At 44.3% G+C, this 20,074-nt stretch overlaps 1 protein-coding gene across 2 annotated transcripts in view; it reads right to left on the bottom strand.

Moving 5' to 3' along the window:
• GPATCH8 (G-patch domain containing 8) overlaps positions 1-20,074 on the bottom strand; it is a 105,937-nt gene that overhangs the window by 32,463 nt on the left and 53,400 nt on the right. Inside the window, exons 3-5 of one of the 2 annotated variants that reach the window (XM_056863498.1) lie at positions 9,228-9,269; positions 7,135-7,202; positions 124-210 (exon numbers count right to left, since the gene is read on the bottom strand). In XM_056863498.1, the coding sequence (XP_056719476.1) occupies positions 124-210; positions 7,135-7,161 (114 nt within the window). In that variant the 5' untranslated portion in view covers positions 7,162-7,202; positions 9,228-9,269. The remainder of the gene's footprint in view (positions 1-123; positions 211-7,134; positions 7,203-9,227; positions 9,270-20,074) is intronic. The other variant, XM_056863497.1, reaches the window with a different exon arrangement.

Here is a 20,074-nt window from a genome sequence, read left to right as displayed (position 1 = left end):
GATGTGATTTTATTACATAAGTTAGTTGCCTTGGTGGCCCTTATGAGGACAGAAAAGTGGGGAATAACTTTATTTTATTTATTTTACAAAACTACAGCACAGGGAGGGAGTTTATTTGGGTACCTTGTATTTCTGCCTCAGCTCTTCGGTATCTTCCTTCTCCACTTCCAAGACCCTCCTCCGTTCTGTAGCATCTTCAGCATAATCAAGCTAAGCAACCAAAGCAGATACAAATTGGTCAGGAATAGATTCTGAGCATTACCTAGCCAGTAAAGAAAATGTTACATACAGCAACCAAAACCAAATGTAATGACTGTACAAAGCCACCATGTAATGAAGCACATGAACCAGTTGGACTTACCAATTAGACGAGCTTATTATTGTGAGTTATACCATGCATAAGAAAGTTCTGTACAAGTTTCAGAATCACAATAGCTTTTTGTATCACATTTCAAAGTAACAAAAGCAAGGTGCCATGTGAACTTAACAGAAAAATATATCAGGAAAAACACAACAGTGTGGATATAGATAAAATTCTGAAACAACAAGAAGCAGCATATATTTACAAATTAAATTCAGTAGCTCCTTATGGGTTAAACTCTGCATTAGGGTTAAACTCTGCATTAGATTTTTCTGCCTACTTGTAAACAACACTTATCAGGGAGATCTGTAGGAGACATCTCCCTAAGCAGGTTAGGATTTGTTGTAGGAGGACACACTATTATGGTTGGTTCCAGAGGAACTGGGGCATTGCCTTGAAGTAGGTCAGACTCTTGGGCTGGCTGGTTTACTAAGTCAGGAGTCATATCAACCGTGTGTTTGGAATTTGGTTGGTGCTCAGTTCTAGTAGAAAGGGAAGGCACCCTTGGTTTAGATGGGGGTAAATGGGCATGTGCTGACAATCTGGGTAAGGTTATCTTTAAGGTTCCCTAGCCTCATTATTATATTGTTTTGTTCCTTTGTCGGGAGAATGCGGAAAAGAACTAATTAGTTTTGCATCCTCCTTTTCGAGTATATCATCGACCGACATGGCTGGAGCAGAGAGCATCTAGATTCTGGTGGTAAGCTTGATTTACGGTACATGAATTTTAGATTTGAATAAACTGGGGTGGCATTCTTTAAACTAGGAGACAGATCTATTAAAGGCTTATCAACCTTGTGAGACTCGGCCTGGTTTTGGGGAGCAAATTTAGTTCATTTTTTAAAGAGGGGCTTAGGAGGGATCTTAGATGAGAGCAGAGGTTCTATTGTTGTTGTGCAAAAGGATTCTTTGGGGGAAATGCTGAATGTCATTAGTCGGTCCTGATTTTCAAGGATCAGCGCTGGGACACGGGGGGAGTAAAAAGTAAGGGACAGACGATGTTCACTTAATAAACCTGGGAGTCTATTAAACAACACTTATGTACAACAATTATCTGTAATGTGTGTGTGTGTATGTGTGTGTGTGTGTATATGTATGCATGTATGTGCCCTGACCTGGATGGCCCAGGCTAGCCTGATCTCATCAGATCTCAGAAGCTAAGCAGGGTCAGCCCTGGTTAGTATTTGGATGGGAGACCACCAAGAAATACCAGGGTTGCTGTGCAGAGGAAGGCACTGGCAAACCACCTCTGCTAGTCTCTTGCCATGAAAACCCCCAAAAGGGGTCGCCATAAGTCGGCTGCGACTTGACGGCGCTTTACACACACACACACACACATGCATGCATGTATAATTCTGAATAAAGGCATGAGTTGTATCAGAATCACCCGTCATGTTAACACTGAAGACAATGATTATTGGATAGCAGCTGTTCAGTACGGAGAGTATTATATGCAGACAGTAAAGGCTGGCTTCCTTGCTTAGAGTAAAAGTTATAACTTTATTTACAGTATATACCCGTGTATAAGCCGACCCGCGTATAAGCCGAGGTGCCTAATTTCTCCCCAAAAATGGGAAAAAATTAGGCACCCGTGTATAAGCCGAGGGTCGGCTTATAACCCCTCCCCCCCAGCAGGCTTACCTTATCCAGGTGCTCCAGGCCCGGCGAAGGCGGCGGTGGGTCCCCCCCCGCGGCCCAGGAGGCCCCCCCAGGGCGCTCCTGGCCGGGGGGAGCCGCGCGCGCCTAGCGGCGCGGCCTTCCCGCAGCCGCAGGAGGCCCTCACAGGCCGGTCCTGGCCCGGGGGAGCTGTGCGGGCCCGGCGGGGGCAGCGGCGCGGCCTTCCAGCGGCCGCAGGAGGCCCCCCAGGGCGCTCCTGGCCGGGGGAAGCCGCCCGGGCCTGGCGGTGGCGGGGGTAAGTTCCCCCCTCCCTCCTCTACCGTACTGACCTGCGTATAAGCCGAGGCCGGCTTTTTCAGCCCTTTTTTTGGGCTGAAAAACTCGGCTTATACGCGGGTATATACGGTATTGGCTATCTCCTACAGAAAAACAAAATATAGAGACTCTGGGCAAACACGGTCAATTCATGAAGATGAGCCCACATTACCAACTATCTTCTTACAACAATGTATTTAACAAAAAAACAACACAGCTCTGTTTAAAATTCTTGCAGGGAATCAAGCAAAAACATACAGACCACTTGTATAAGCTTGTGCGAAACGAGTACCAAAGCCGGGCGGCTCGTCACAACTGTATCACTTAAGACAAGATTGCATTTACAGCTGTATTGTTTAAGACAAGATCGTGTGTATTTACCGTATTTTTCGCACTATAAGACGCACTTTTTTCCTCCTCAAAAGTGAGGGGAAATGTCAGTGCGTCTTATGGTGCGAATGCAGCGCCGGCCGCCCCGGGAGCCGGCTGGGACGACGCCAGCTGCAGCTGGAAGGCCCCTCTCAGCCACCCAGCACAGGTCAGAGAAGTTTAACCTCCCCTCCCCGCTTCCTGGTCCCGAGGCTCAGCTGCTGGGCGGATCCTCGGAACGGGAAGCGCGGGGGGGGGGGGGGCGGTCTTTAAACTGCTCTGTGCTGCCTGCCCAAGCAGCGCAGAGCAGTTTAACATCCCCCGCTTCCTGGTCCGGGAAGCGGGTGTGTGTGTGTGCGGAGGAGCAGTTTAAAGACCCACCGCCCCTCCTGATTGGGCTTGCCTGACTGGTCCTGATCGGGCTTGCAGCCTGGAAAGGGAGGCTGGAGCCTTCCCCAAGCCCCGCTGTGCGCACGCTCTGATCTCTCAGCGCGTGCACACAGTGGGGCTTTGAAGGCTTCAGCCTCCCTTTCCAGGCTGCAAGCCTGACTGGTCCCAATCCGGCTTGCAGCCTAAAAAGGGAGGCTGGAGCCTTCCCCCAAGCCCCGCTGTGCGCAAGCTCTGATTTCTCAGCGCGTGCACACAGTGGGGCTTTGAAGGCTTCAGCCTCCCTTTCCAGGCTGCAAGCCTGACTGGTCCCAATCCGGCTTGCAGTCTGGAAAGGGAGATTGGAGCCTTCCCCCAAGCCCCGCTGTGCGCACGCTCTGATCTCTCAGCGCGTGCACACAGTGGGGCTTTGAAGGCTTCAGCCTCGCTTTCCAGGCTGCAAGCCTGACTGGTCCCAATCCGGCTTGCAGCCTAAAAAGGGAGGCTGGAGCCTTCCCCCAAGCCCCGCTGTGCGCAAGCTCTGATTTCTCAGCGCGTGCACACAGTGGGGCTTTGAAGGCTTCAGCCTCCCTTTCCAGGCTGCAAGCCTGACTGGTCCCAATCCGGCTTGCAGTCTGGAAAGGGAGATTGGAGCCTTCCCCCAAGCCCCGCTGTGCGCACGCTCTGATCTCTCAGCGCGTGCACACAGTGGGGCTTTGAAGGCTGCAGCCTCCCTTTCCAGGCTGCAAGCCTGACTGGTCCCAATCCGGCTTGCAGCCTGGAAAGGGAGACTGGAGCCTTCCCCCAAGCCCCGCTGTGCGCAAGCTCCACAGAGCAGGACTAGGAAACTGGAAGTGGAGTGCAGTAATCCCTCCACCCAGCCCTGGTCATAATAACCTCTCAGCTGTTGGTCGGGAAGCGCGGTGTGTGTGTGTGCGGACGTTAAACTGCTCTGCGCTGCCTGGGCAGGCAGCGCAGAGCAGTTTAAACCACCGTCCCGGGAAGGGGGGCGGTGGGGAAAGAGAAGGAAAAAGGAGGAAAAAGAAGAGAAATATATTTTCTTAAAGACGCAGCGGGTCTTTAAAAAATATATATATATTCTTCTTTTTCCTCCTTTAAAAACTAGGTGCGTCTTATGGTCAGGTGCGTCTTATAGAGCGAAAAATACGGTACATCATGTATTAGGCTATTTTTCCTGATATTTTTTCTGTTAAGTTCACATGGCACCTTGCTTTTGTTACTTTGAAATTTGATACAAAAAGCTATTGTGATTCTGAAACTTGGTACAAAACTTGCTTATGCATAATATAACTCACAATGAGCTTGTTTAATTGGTAAGGCCAATTGGTTCATGTGCTTCATTACACAGTGGTTTTGTACAGTCATTACATTTGGTTTTCTCCTACCGTGTACTCCCTTTGCTTTTAACATACAGCAAGCAATCATCTGATCTCTTTCAGGCTCAGCTCATTCCATCACTAAGAACCAAATAATTTGTTAATTTGCTGTGCCCGCATGCAAGGATGATGGCCGGGCGAAGGGGGCTTAAATAAGGAGGGGGTGGGAGTGACGCAGGTGTGCCTGCAACATGCTCCACCCTCTGCCCCCAGGAAGCAGACTTCTCTCCCACCCCCCCAACCCCCCAGAGCAGTGATAGGCTACCAGCCAGGAAAGGGGCGATTCGGCCCTGGCAAGCATACTGGTAGGGTGGAAGCAGCTGTAAATGCCAAGTAAAGGATTTTATATTGGGGAAATGGAATTCATGAAGCCAAAAGTCATCAAGATTTCAAGAGAACCCAAATAGACTTTTTTCATACAGCAAATGTAAGTTCCTAAAGCAGAAAGCAATGTGTGATGTTTCCCTCTGCCCTCAGTCATATGAACATATAAAGCTGCCTTATGCCTGGTCAGGAGACTGGGCCATCCAGTAATGTCTCCTCAGACAGGCAATGGAAAAGGGATCCTTGGTCTAGTTGTAGCGTGAGACTTATTCTCTTGCAACACTTAGAGAGATAGAAGTATCACATCCCTCTTTGTTTTATCATGGTAGAAAAAGTTGCTACCCCTTCTATAACATTTGATAACACAATATAATCTTTTGAATCATGAGTCCCATTTTCCCTCTTATTCGAGCAACCAGCACTTGACCAAAACACCTGTTCAATCTTTTTATCTTTTATTAATCAAAGAAGAGATTCTTTTTATTAAGCAAGACATTATACAATAAGGACATAAGATAATTATACCTACACAAAATGTGGATGTGCAGGCTATTATAGAGTTCCTAACATTATTAATACATATAAAAATTGATTATAATATTTAAAACAAATCAGGTTTCAGCCTTTTGTCTATTGCTTTTAGGGATTATCAAATACACCCAAAGATCCCAATATCTTACCAAGATAAATGATTCTTCAACCTCTGCATCCTGAGAGTTCAATTCAAGAAATCCAATTTGCTTTTCACATCCATGTGTATTTATAGATAAAATTATCTATCAGATAATTCTCTAAAGTTGATTCTCACAATCATGTGACTACTTCTATGTATCTGTTTAGCTATTGTTATAAGTGATAACAGCAAAGACGCAAATGGCCATTCAGCAAATAATGAGCTCATTCTGAGATAGCAATGTAGAAAGCCAAAGCCAACTTATGAAAAGTAATTTCCTAGGCCTTGTTTCTCTAAAACAAAGGATGACATAACCAGCAGGTGGCTTCTCTCTGCTACTGGGGGTGAAATCATTGCTACTGCGACACAGTTACCTAGAATTCTTAATCAGCGACGCCATGGAATGAATTTAGGATTCCTACCACTACCAAGAGTGATGGTGTTGAGGCCAGTAGAGAAACCTACATTTTAAGAGGGATTTTCTAATTCCATCCGTTAATCAGGAACTGCCAAGATAATGACCAATTCCGTTGGTTTGCATTTTGAGAAGACAATTCTGCTCACCATACTTTCATAATTTCATCAACTTCTCACATCCCATGCAGCTGTCATTTCTCTATACTAAAAAATCCCATAATCCTTTACACATAAGAATGACAGTCCAACCTTTCGTTCATTTGATAAGTAATGCAGTGATTGTTTTTTCAGTGTGTGCTCAACACACACTGCCCTAGGTCAGGAGGCAGGATATTCAAAGGGAAAGCAGAAGATATTTGTTTATGATGCCCCACTTTGCTGCTCACACTGTGAGTGCGTGCATGTGGGGAGGGCACAGGAAAAGAGCACCACTTTCAGATATAATTTTAAATATTTATTTCCCCCCTTTTCAGTTGTATTTGATAATTGAAATATGCCCTGTGCAGTTTGGCAGTAGCCCAGTAGCCCAGTTGGGACTTTTCAGGTGGTGCAGCTAGACTGGTGTTTTATTTTGCTACGACAGACCAGCATGGATACCCTTCTGGCTTTGGCAGTGCCTACATCTGCAAGCTTGCACCCAGATTCAGATTTATTAATACGGCAAAGCCATTAAAATATTCATATCAATTACAAAATAGAATTAAAAGATACAGTATCTAAAACTATGGGATATATAATTCTTAAATAAATTGAACAAATTACTATTAGCTAAAAACCTCAAATTAATATCATTTTCCATTTTAGGCTAGATTGCCAAGCCCCCGCTTTGTCAGGGGGATCTTGTATATTGCAGCACAGAATTTAGCTACTTGTTTCATCGTCTGGGCTGACCCTTCCCATAGGAGATTCTGTGACTAGGATAAGTTCTTTGGTTAAGTTCCTTACATATCTCTTATATATTTTAGCACACAAGAACACTAACCACAGGACTAACCACAGGCCCAACTGGGATGCTTTTAAAATACTGCCACTAAATTTCATTTTTTCACACACTGATTTATTCACCAAAGCCCTAATGCACACATTTTGAGTTAAAAATATGTGTGCGCACACACACATCCTTTACTGAAACTGTAGGGGGAAAGTCTGTGTTCATGCTGGAAATATATTCATGACCCTCAGAAGAGGCTGTCTATGCATACCGTGGCATGATATATTCACTACATTCTGCCAGCCCTAATGTGCACACATGCTCAACTTCACGACAAAAAGCGTACAATGAAGGACCCACTCACCTCCATTTCCATCCGCCCCATGCCCATGACATCATACTTGACAACGATGGGGATAGGATCTGTCCTACCTACAAGAGAAGCAGACCAACCAGGTGAGTGGTGGAGGGAAGAAAGAATCAGCTCCGGCAGCTCGCTTGTACACATTGGGTTGGTTAGAGATCTTGCCTTGAAGTGCAGAGACCAGAAAGCTACAGAGAACCAAACACAAGCCATTCTCACAGCTTACAACATCAGGTGGCGCATCTTGCAGACCAGGCCTGCCCTTAGCACCCTGCATCTCTCAGCATAGGTACTTTAACTGGTTAACACTGAACTCAAAAACATCCTAATGCCAGAAGCTAGAAATGATTTTTTTTTAGCTGCAAAAACAGTTTTCCTGAGATCACAAAAGATGGACTTAGGAGGTACAATGGATATTAGGCTTTCATGATCCACATGGGCAGACTATCAGAAACATCCCAATCCTTACAAATGAAAGGATGAAGCCCCCATCAAAGCCAGGTTTGCATGCTGTCACAGGAAGCAGGAATTCTCCTCTGCAAGGCTAGGTTTTAAGACTTAGCCCTAAAATGTGCCTCCTGGATGGTGCCTGTCTGACGGCCCTACTCTTCACTTGTAAGCTGTGAAAAGGACTAGTTGCGAAGAAAACTGACTTTGAAACTAATCAAACTAGGCTGAAGATTCCGTACATATTTTTAATCCACTTATAACCAGCCAAACAAAGCAAAATGGGGCAGACGAGCACTTTGACTACCACAGCCTTTGGGTGTTGTTTATTTTTACATCACAACATGCACTGTGAGTTGTGATGTAAGGCCACTGGGGAAATAAAGGAATTACTTACCTTATCCGATGCATACCTTGAGTGAGAAAACAGAATGTTTACTTCCCTTATTATTGGTTTGGGGGCAGGTGTCAACATTTTTTCCTCTTTGTTATACACACATACACACATAGATTATACCTTTGGGCCAAAAGATGTCCAAGCTTCAATTATGCCAAAGTAAAGAGACTGGATTTTTAAAATCAGTTCATATGGCACAGGAGATATTGAATTATGGCTCCATATCTCAGTATTTTATAACTCTTTAGGACTCTGGAAAGAGAGTATAGCCCATGTGACAGGGCACTGATTTGGAGACCTGGGCTTACATCTCTGTCATGGACTTCAGTGGCCTGGCCTTGCTCTCTATGAAATGGGAATGAATTACAACCTTCTTTACAAGGTTATTGTGAGGGTCGAAAAATTAAAAGGCTGGAGTGTTCTTTGCATGTCAAGTGCCATCAAAATAAAGAAAACCAATTCTAGACACTGGCAGGCATCAACTGAACTTGAGAATAAATTTTAAGATGGTTCCAAATCAGATGAGAATTTGGAAACCTAAGCCAAAAGATTCTAAGCTCAACAACATTGACTACTTTTCTGATAGCAATGCTTTATAATGCAAGTTTTACTTAGGTATATATACATTTTCAGTATCAAGGGGGAGGAGGGAAAGAAAGGACCTTATGCCCAATGGTATAAGAAGCAGTGACTGCAGTTTTGAGCAAAAGGACCAAATTCACAATGAAAATTGTAAAAATGATGTTAATCTATTCCCCACCCCTGCCACCACCAATTTTGAGGTTTGGGTTGTTCAAGAGTTTGCAATTGTTGTATCCAACTTTTTGATTGTGGCAAACTCTGAAATACTAAACATGCATCAGTACTTTTGCTTTCTAAGGCAGTCAAAGTTTTCAGTTAACTATAAAAACTGCAATAGCAACTGCTAACACCCACCATGTGCTTTTTTGTGGGGGGAGAAGGAAGGAGAGGGAATCATGTTTGGACAATATTAGAAATTTGGTATTTGAAGTGATTCTCCACAAATTTTTGGCAGTTCTAACACAAACATCCCTTCTGAGCATTAAACCCTCAATGAACAAGGATCAGACACGGAAGAGTGCATGAAGAAACAGAAAGGAAAGAAAAAAAGGGAAATGAAAGACCAAGCAGAAAGGATGAAGGCTACAACAGAGAAAAGTAAGCCTAACATATTTGGTGCTCTGATGACAAAAAAAGGAGTAAATTCAGTCTGAAAATTAAAAATTACCACTAAGTTTACCATCACCACAACAAGTCCCGGATCATTATGCTGTAAAAAAGAAACACCATTTGTTAGGCAGAAAACCGTCAGGGGCAGAAAACAGGCCCTATGTAGCAGGCAGACAGGGTGGGTGGGAAGGGGGAGGAATGGCACCTAGTTTCTGCTGCACCCCCCCCCCCCCGCTAGAAACAATGGACAAGCAACAATGGCTGTTTTTTTTCACAGATACATAAACTGGCAGTGAAAAGAGGCTGGTTGGTGTCCTTGAAGATCTGCAAGCTTACTCTGGGGGAAAATTCATAAGCTGGGGCTGAGCTGCAGCTGCAACTGAACCAAGAAGCGACAAACTGCTCCTCGCATACAGAGCTTCCCAAGCGTCTGACAGCAGATACCTAATTCTTGGTGAGGCACCATTTCCAGACGCAGGCTCGTGATGAAATATTACAGCAGGAAAAAATATCTGACACATGCATAAATTAGCATCTCAGGCAGAAGGCTTAGGATTCACTTCTTCCTGATAACGCTAGTTTTCTATGGCCACGGTATATTTTTCTGAAGAACCCTACTGAAGAACATTCAGTTATGCAAGCCTGCATCTGTATTCTGAAGAGGATACAGTGTCGACACAGGTTTTCCACTTCAGTGGCAGATGAACTGGACAGCATGTTTGTCCACAATTCAGGACTGGGGTTGTTATTTGACCTACTGCGAGGTGGCACATGCTCTGAATAATGAACATACATCACTGCAAGGGAGAAAACAACTCCTCCCCCAGGGCCTCTTTTGCCCAGGGAAAATGGCATGGGGAGACGAGACAGAGCCCCCCCCCCCCGCAGTCCTGAGCTGAACTGGGCCCCGGACTGCCTGCAAACTTTGTTTTCCTCAAGGAACATTTGGCAGTTGGGGGAACCCAGACCTGATCCGCAGCCAAATATCTCGTTTAGTGTGGCCCTGAGCAACTAGCCAAAGGCACACTAATTTTCTGAATTCAAACTAAGTACCACTTTTGAACCCCCTCCCCTGACTGGAAGGAGACATACCCAGAACAGTGACTCATGTGGACAGTCAGCAGGTAGCCTCCTCTGGAGTGTGTCTGCATCAGGTGTGACAGGATCGTTCCATCCCTCCTGAAGCAGAAACAAAGCAGAACTCCTTGTCCTCAAGAGGCTCTTCTCCAGTCCCACAGGAGCCTGAGGCCAAGTTCTCATTTAATTCATTTCTCAAGTACTACTAGTGGCTCTCTTAAGACGTCTCCAGTTTTGGGAAGGGGAAACCATGTAATATAGGTTGATTCTGTTCTAATACTACTGAACTCCCAGGATTTGCAGCAGTGTTGGGAAAATATCCTATCAGGGAATGGGAGACTACTATACTTCAGCAGAATACATCATTAATGCAAATATATGAATAGCTGACTTTGCACAGCCCCCACCCCAAAATGAACCCAGGGTTATATTGCCATGTGGAAGGGGGGCAGACCATTATGAACACTAGCCCTCCTCCAAAAACCACACAATAATCAAACCCTAAACTCTTACTGAAAACTGGAAGACCATAGAAGACTAATTTGCTACAGAGATTTATATGCCACGCTCTCATTGAATTTGGTACTTCAGGAGGCTTAGCAGAATATCATAACTGTAAGATATATGATGTGTTTAATTCTGCACATGCCCCTATAGTGTAAATCAAAAAGCCCACAGAAAGGGGAGATGTTTCAGAAAACCCAAGTGTGCAGAAAAAACCTCAAAAGTTAAAAAAGAAGGGGTAGCCTTCCCCCAAGAAGAAAAGAAATGCATTGGCTGGGAAGAACGGGGTAACAAATGGAAATAATAAATAAATAAATAAATAAATTTAAATAAGAACTAAACTCTCAAGAGATTACAGCTGGCATAATGGGGCTGTCTCACATCCCCACATCTAAAAATAAATGAAGAACAACTAAGGAAAGGGGGAGAAAACAGAGACAGGAGGGTTGGGGAGGGAGGGAAATGGTGGCAGCAGGGAGAGCCAAGCGGTGGTGGGGACTAGGGAAGAGGAGGAGACAAGGGGGAGGGGGGAGACAACAGGGGCCAGCAAGAGAAGAGGAAACAGAAGCCAGCAAGGGATGGGATTCCTTCCCCCAGTATGTGTGTGTGTGTGTTAAGTGCCGTCAAGTCGCTTCCGACTCATGGCGACCCTATGAATGAAAGTCCTCCAAAATGTCCTATCTTTGATAGCCCTGCTCAGATCCTGCAAACTGAAGGCCGTGGCTTCCTTTATTGAGTCCCAGGATGAGTTTGTCTCAATTCCCCGCACTGGCAAATTATGTAACAGCACAAATAGCCACAAAAGCCTTAAAATAACAGCAGTCAGCATCATTAAAATATTATCATGTCAGCAACAGCTCCTCCTTCTGGGTCCTATCTACAGACTTCTTAACCTGTGGGGGAAGTTTTGACATAGCAAGAGTGCCGTGATAAGAGCTGAAGGGTGGACCACAACGCCGAACGCCACACCACCATCTTGCAGGAGGAGTTAATTTTATACAAATGCTAATCCTGTTGCGCTTAAATAGACATGATACAACGTATGTAGTGTTTTTACAGTGCGATGTTCTGAACTTTAAATGATTACAAAGCACAAAGTATTTTTCTCACACACCTATAACTAAAGCAGGTGCTCAACCTTCAAACCAAAACTCCAGGTAGCATACCAAGGCATGTTGATGTTGACAAAGTCAGAGTAGACTGGAATGAGGCCTACATCTCAATCCCAGCAGTTGTCAATTCTTCCAAGTTGTCACTTTTCTATTGCATAAATTAGGATTTTTTTTAAAAACAGAGAAAGGTTGGAGAAGTGGACTTTCTAACATACACGTTCCATGGGGAGATGAGGCCACATTGTTAGTTATAGGTTACTTTAAAAAAGGTAAAGCTAAAGGTCCTCTGTGCAAACACCGGGTCATTACTGACCCATGGGGTGACGTCACATCCGACTTTGATTGCGGTGGTTTGCCAGTGCCTTCCCCAGTCATCTTCCCTTTACCCCCAGCAAGCTGGTTACTCATTTTGCAGACCTTGGCAGGATGGAAGGCTGAGTCAACCTGGAGCCGGCTACCTGAAATCAACTTCCATCGGGATTGAACTCAGGTCGTGAGCAGAGCTTGGACTGCAGTACTGCAGCTTACCACTCTGCGCCACAGGGCTCTTACTTACAGACTCAGAAAATGCTCAGCATGGAAGCCTTAAGCGGTGGCATGCGTGGTGCAGCTTCATAGAAGTCCAATAATGCCATGCTGACATCACATCCATAGGCTCAACTAATGTGCACCAAGCACTGTCCCAAGCACCAGTAGAAGGGCCTGGGGAAACCAGTGGCACTGATGCTACAGAACTCTCTGACTGGACTTGGACAGGGGCAGGGAGAGAGGAGAAAAGGAATCTTTGTGATGAGCCCAAGAATAGGAATGAATGCCAGCCTCAAAGACAGATGCTGAGCCAGATTTCCTTCCTGCTATATTTTGACACAAGTAAAATGTGCTTTAAAATGCAGATAATTAATCCTGTCAGCAAGTTTTTAAAGCTTGCTGCAGGATCCAGTGCCATGATCTGAACAGATTTCACAGTTTACTCACTGGATGACCATGAGCAATTCATTCACTCATTATTTACTGCATCTATGCTCCACCTTCCTCACAGAGATTCCAGCCTGCCACAGAATGCATGCAAACATCACTGGATATCACACTGTTGCTGTGCTCTCTAGCACTCATTCACCTCCTGGGCGGTCCTGTCCATATAGGAAAATCCAGTTGTGAATGTCTGTTATAGCACAACAGCACGATATCCAACAATACATGGATGCAGCCTCAGTTTCTCTACCTTCAATACTAACAATGTTTTTCACAGAGATGGTGCAAGGCAGAGATTAGAAGAATCAGCAAACATCTGACATACTTAAAATGTGACAGAAATGCTAACTGTCATCAGTGTGCACTCACAGCTTTAGCATGGACAGCCTCTTCTCTGTTTCAATTATCTAGGGAGTTAAAACAGAAACATATTCATAAACTGAGATAGCCTGGCCTTGGGATGTGGAAATGAGTACAATATGTAGCTGCCTGAAAATATGTGGATGGAACACCTTAGGTCTTGATTGGGTTTGCTGAACAGATCAGAGTGTGGGGTGATTCATTCCCAACAGAGGGAAGTCCTCAGGGTAGCCAAGCTTCTACGGTAAGAATGTATTCAAACATTTAAATGAGGATTATAAAAGCAGAGAGTTATAAAGACACACTGCCAAGTGGAAGACTCCTAGTGCCTCCTAGGAGAAGAATGATACGGAGAGAGCACCGTGAGCCCTCCAACAGCAGCTCAGTTGGAATCAGTGGTATGCGGCCGCAAACAGGCATTTTTGTTCTCACGACAGAAAGGTGCTTGTGTCCACTGGAGACAAGCCATTTGGGATCTGGTCTGCGGGCCCATAAGCCTGATACAGTAATGCTAATCCCATACAGGAGCACGAGATCCTATACGGGAATAGTTTAGCACCAGTTAGGTGGACCCAGCCTTGAAAACACTGGTTATGTATCCCCCCCTCGCTAAATGCCTTTCATTTAAAGGAATCCCTCCCAATAAGTGCCTGACCAACTTTTTCTTTACAGTTTCCAAGGAAGGGGCATTTCCCAGCTTCCCAAAGTAGCTTGTTTCAAAATATTGTCGAAGGCTTTCACGGTCAGAGTTCATTGGTTCTTGTAGGTTATCCGGGCTGTGTGACCGTGGTCTTGTTTCAGTTTGTTTCATCCAAACCTTCCAACTATTAAGTCTTAGAATTTCTAAAGTGTCCAAGGCTAAACTAAATGGTACCCATGTGATGCATGACTAGATCTCCTAAGGTGGATGGCTCCCCCCGCCCCAACAACAAAAATGCTACAAAGGGAGGAGAGGCTAGTTACAGTACTAGGTTTACCACTGTACTCACACACAATCTTTTTATTCCTTTTATATCTTTTCAAGCATTTGGACATTTGGGGGGGGGTAGAATGCAGCAAAACTTTCCCAAGGCAGTTATCAAGTACCAGAGAACTGCATGTTCTGGCAAGCTTAACACTTATCAAGCTTTCCAGACAATAGTTCAAGCTAGAGGATAGGTGACAATGAAGAAATTGAAACTGTTCAGGATTTTCTATTCCTTGGCTCCATCATCAACCAAAATGGAGAGTGCAGCGAAGAAATCAGAAGGAGATTGAGACTGGGAAGGGCGGCCATTAAGGAGCTAGAAAAGATTCTTAAGTGTAAGGATGTGTTGCTGGAGACCAAGATCAAGTTAATCCATGCCACAGTATTCCCCAGTACTATGTATGGGTGTGAAAGTTGGATGATGAAGAAAGCTTACAGTAAGAAAGTTGATTTTTTTTAAATGTGGTGTTGGAGGACAGATACCATGGACTGCCGAAAAGACAAATCTCTGGGTTCTAGACCAAATCAAGCCTGAAATCTCTTTGGAACCTCAAATGTCTAAACTGAAGCTATCATACTTTGGTCACATTATGAGAAGACACGAGTCACTAATGCTAGGAATACAACAGGAAGACAATGCCAGGAAAAGTTGAAGGCAGCAGGCAAAGAGGAAGACCCAACATGAGATGGACTGACTCTATAAAGAAAGCCATGGCCCTCAGTTTGCAAGACCTGATAAAGGCTGTTAATGATATGATGTTTTGGAAGACACTGATCCATAGGGTCACCATAAGTTGGAAGTGACTTGATGGCACTTAACAAATACAGAGAATGGTCATTTACTTCTGCCACTTCTTTCTTCACACAACCATGAGGAAATGGACTGAAACAGTAAGGCAGGCCTCTCTGCCTGCTCAGGGGGAAGCTAATAGAAGCTATGCCTGGCCTTTCCAACATGGCAAGAACAGGAATTTATCTGCCTTTCCTTAAGGGCTTTAGACTGATGGTAGTACATGCCTATCCGGAAATCCTCATTTATCCAGTTGGCTTCATTTTCTGTCCTAGAGTCTCTTTCCTCCCCTGCTGAATGTATTTGTTTGGTGTTATTGCTTTCACTCTCTCTAGTTGCCACTTCTACCCAGGTCTTAGTAAAACCATTGTTGCATGTGTTTGCTTCACTATGAATAATTTACCCTTTTCTTGCAGTCTTCTAGCATGGGGTTCCAAATATAAATATAGAAACCAATCTCACTTCCTTTTCCTATACCTGTTGTTCTGAACTATACCTGACAGGTAAAACTGCTCCAAGCCCACTTTCCTACATCCTACTTGAGACAACTTTACCAACCAGCAGAACTGAACTGAAGTTGGTTTCTTTTCTTAAGAGTCCTTACTTCTGCTCCTCTCTTTCAAATCAGTCTTCCTGCAGTCTTCGCAGAGGACTTCGTCCCTGGGGTATGCTCTCTTACAGTTCTTGAAACTCATTTTGAATACTACCTGTTAAAAGATGTTTCTATTCCCTCGGGTATACAAAATACAGGAGTATATTGCACTGTTCTTCACTGCATTTCAGCTACTCAAGAGTCTCCTCCTTGAAAGATGGGGGGGGGACCCCACAAGCACAAACCGCACTCCACACACACACATAAATGGGGCACTGAATTCAGTGTTTCTCTTCAGCAGAAGAGAGCTCTACACTCAACCAGTTCTTGGTAGCACAAGGCAGCCCTGCAGGGAAGGCCACCCTTTGTGCATTCTCATTTGCCCACCTGGAGCAACTCGATCAAGGGGGGCTTCATTTTTGCAATTCAAATTCTCCAAAACCTTTAATGTTCCATTGCTAGGGAAAAGGGATTGTGGACAATGAACCAGCTACTCATTACTTACACAAAACCCCTCTACGCTCTCTAGAAAGCAGTTCAGGAGGGAATGGTTACAACAGCTCCAATGGAAACTGAAGGGCCCCCTAGTGTTTTTAAGCTTAACACTGTCCATTGCAGGCCTACACATGCACAGTCCCAATGTGGGACTGCACAGAATACCAAAGATGAAACAATTTTTAAAAGCATTTTAATTTTACGAACAAACAATTTTAGAACAAGTTATTCAAAATTCTAAGTTCAAATAACCTGAACTTTAAGACAAGAGTAAAATTGCTCGCAGCTTAATAATGCACCCCAATACATGTAAATTGTAATTTAAGATACCTGCCAGATAAGCAGTAAACACCTTGTACAGTTTCCCACAGAGACTCCATGCACCCAAGCTTTCCCTTGGTCTTTCTGCACACAGGGGGTTAGAGGATCAGTCATATGCTAATGTTTAATAAGATATATATGCACTTTTAAGTTTTAAACATTTAATTTGGATACTTAACCTCTTGCCAAGCTTACTTTAGAGGTCTGAAACAATCCTGTGCACATTTAACCAAAAGTAAAAGCAGCTATTCCAACAACAGATATGCTCTACTACAGATTCAAAGTTAACTACTTTGTTTTAAAGGTCAACCTGCTGAACACGCTAGCTTTAATCATTCTTATTCAAATACTAAACTCCTGTCTTCTCAAGCCAATGTGCATAATTTTATGCCTCCACCAATGTTTCTCATTGAGTCTTCCCTCCTCCAATGCCCATCACTCCCAACATATGCCACTCTCTCTAACCCACAGGAAAACAAGAAGGAAAGTTAGGGGGACAGTCAACAGCTAGCAGGCTACGGCATTCACAGTACCCTGAGCTGGGGACAATCCAGGAAACTAGAGTCGCTAGTCTGTCTTCTCTTGGACAGGAGAGTTGGGTGAAGGTCTACTTTTCAACTGATAATTCTCTCCATATTCCCCAAATCAGTGTGCAAAGGAATATTATGGGATGACTGGCTCCATGTGTGTTCAGCGTGGGCCAAAACAAAGGAAAAATGGCAGTAAATTAACCCTCACTCAAGTGACCACCTGAACACAGTAAAGAAAAGAAGTACAGGCATACCTCAGAGATATTGCAGGTTTGGTTCCAGACCACTGCAATAAAGCTACTGTCGCAATAAAGCGAGACACACACAAATTTGGTTTCCCGGTGCATATAACAGTTACATTTACACTATACTATCATCTATTACCTTACGTACACACCTTAATTAAAAATACTTTATTGCTAAAAAAATGCTAACCATCATCTGAACCTTCAGCGAGTCGTAATCTTTTTGCTGATGGAGGGTCTTGCCTTGATGTTGATGGCTGCTGACTGTAAAAAATGCAATATCTGCGAAGCACAATAAAATGAAGTATGCCTGTACTGAATTGCTGAAGCTAATGTGCAAGTGGAATACTATTGCTTGAAATGAAAGTGTTAACATACCCTAAACTGAGTAGTTTGTGTGATTCTGCCCTACTTCTGATAGATGAGTGATTTTAAGATCAGAGTGATGTTGTGCTGCAGAAACTGGTACTATCGGAAGTGAAACTGGTGAGTGCCTGTACCAGGGGGCTTTCTCTGCAGGGACCCCATGCGTGGAATGTCGAGGTCTGTGTATCCCCTTCTTTGTTGGCTTTCCAGCAGGATCTGGATACCACTTTTCTGGAGGGCCTTTTAGTACACTGAGATTAACTGAAGTGTTGCTAAAGATTTTAGACTGTTATACCCGCTGAGCTCCTGAAAAATGTGCAAAAATTAGCCCAGAGTAAAGAAACATGAGAAGGGAATGATCTGTACAGCCCCTCAGTGTTAGCTCTACATCAGAGAACTGATCACAATGGGTAGCCATGTTACTCTGTCTGATGCAGTACAAGAGTCTTCAAAATCTTCAGCAACACTTCAATTGATCCCTCCAGAAAAGTGGTATCCAGATTCTTCTGGAAGGCCAACAAAGAAGGGGATACGCAAACCTCTACATTACACATATGGGATCACTGCAGAGAAAGCCCCCTGGTACAGGCACTCACCAGTTTCACTTCCGATAGTACCAGTTTCTGCAGCACAATATCACTCTGATCTTAAAATCACTCATCTATCAGAAGTAGGGCAGAATCACTCAAACTACTCAGTTTAGGGTACCGTATGTTAACACTTTCTTTTCAAAGCAATAGTTTTCCACTTGCACATTAGCTTCAGCAATTCAGTACAGGCATCACTGATCTTAAAAACCAGGCTGGTACATGCAGGTAGAGCAGGTGGTCTGTCAAGTAATTTGGACCTAAACCATTCAGGGCTTTAAAGGTCAACACCAATAGTTTCAAGTGGTCCCAGAAGCAAAACAGGAGCCACTATCACTGACAGAGCTTCAGCAACACATGTTTGAACATGCAGCCACCTGTTAATATTCTGACTGCTGTATTTTACACCAACTGAAGTTTCCAGTCAGTCTTCAAGGGCAGGCCCATGTACACCACAATACAGTAGTCCAATCTCAATGTTACCAGGGCATGTGTGACCATGGCCACCAGATGTGCTTTTCCAGAAACATTGTTTAGTTGATGAAAAAGCCTCAGATGGCAAAAGGCACTCATGGCCACCTTCACTGCCTGCTTTTTCAGGGACTGCAAAGAATCCAGAAGCACCCTGAAGCCATAGCCAGCTTGCTTTTCTGTGAGAATGCCACCCTTTCTAGAACAGATATAGATATCTATGCCCACATAGCTTTGTTCCCAAGCTACAGCATGCATGTCCTATCTGGATTCAAATTCTGTTTGGCAATCCCACATCCAGCCTTTAGTTGAATTCATGGGCTAATCTAGTCATGCACTATTGGCACACTGGAGCTGAAGGCTGCTAGAATGGCTGTTACAAAAGTGCTGCTACCCATCCTTCGGCCTTCAGGGTATTTTGATTAGAAAAATTCAGCTAAGTAAGCAAGACAGTGATCTTTTCTCAAGTCTTCTCATTCACATGGCCATTCAAAAAGCACACAAGGAAAATAAGGAGATTAATCAAAGCCTTGCAGGAAATGCCAGAAAGTTCTAAACAAGCAACAGCGGAGTAAACATTGTTTACTAGCACCGCCACATTCCTTTATACCCCCCCCAATATCCAAGACACAAAGAGAGCAATCCTAAATAGGTCTCCTCAGAATCCGAAGAGGTCTATTCAACGGGGCTTAGTCCCAGGAAAAGGTTTTTCGGATTGCACTGTAATGCTCGCTTTCATACCTAGCCATAGTATTAATGGAATCAAACAGCAGTAGTGATCACTCTTTCTGCCACATACTTTAATTTTTCACTCACCACAAAAAGGGTTAGCAACAAAGAGGACTTTCTTCAACTGGTCTTTATTACCGCAGAATGTGTGCCTTCTAGGGAAAGACCCAGTGGAAGAGACCAGAATATTTTATGTGGCAAACAAAGCTTTGGTTCATACTTTCCAACAAAAGAAATGAATAAATGCTGTAAACTAAGACAATGTGAGACTTCAAACTACATTAATGGGGGGGGGAGGGGAATGCACAAAACTGTAGTCTGACAAATGAGACCATGACTTGACAAATCAGGGGTGCCAAGCTGCCACGCCACGGTGCCTAGAAATTTCACGGTGGTCTTAGCCGATGAACCATCAGGCTCACCTGGCCGTCCTTGCCATAATCAGAGAACACTCAGCTAGCCCCATCCTGCTTGTTAGGAGCAGGATGGAGCTTTCTGAAGCTAGCCCAGTCCCCCCTCTAATTATAGTCAGGGAGGGAAATGGGAGTGGGTAAGAGAAGCAGCAGCTGCCAAGCTAAGAGATAAAGAGTTTGCATTTTAAAAACCCTTTATCTCTCAGCTTGGCTGCCACTGCTCCAGCTCTGACCCATTCTCCACCCCCACCCCAGCCGTAGCAGAACTTTATGAAGCCAGCAGAGTCCCTCTGATTAGCAGCAGCCAATCTAAGAGACAAATGATATTTTTTTCATGCAATTCCTTTGTCTCTTAGCATGGCTGCGTGCAGAAT

Source organism: Euleptes europaea, chromosome 18, assembly GCF_029931775.1.
Source record: "Euleptes europaea isolate rEulEur1 chromosome 18, rEulEur1.hap1, whole genome shotgun sequence".
NCBI lineage: Eukaryota > Metazoa > Chordata > Lepidosauria > Squamata > Sphaerodactylidae > Euleptes > Euleptes europaea.
Note: the sequence above shows the minus strand (reverse complement) of the source record. Positions and strands in the feature narration are given on the sequence as shown.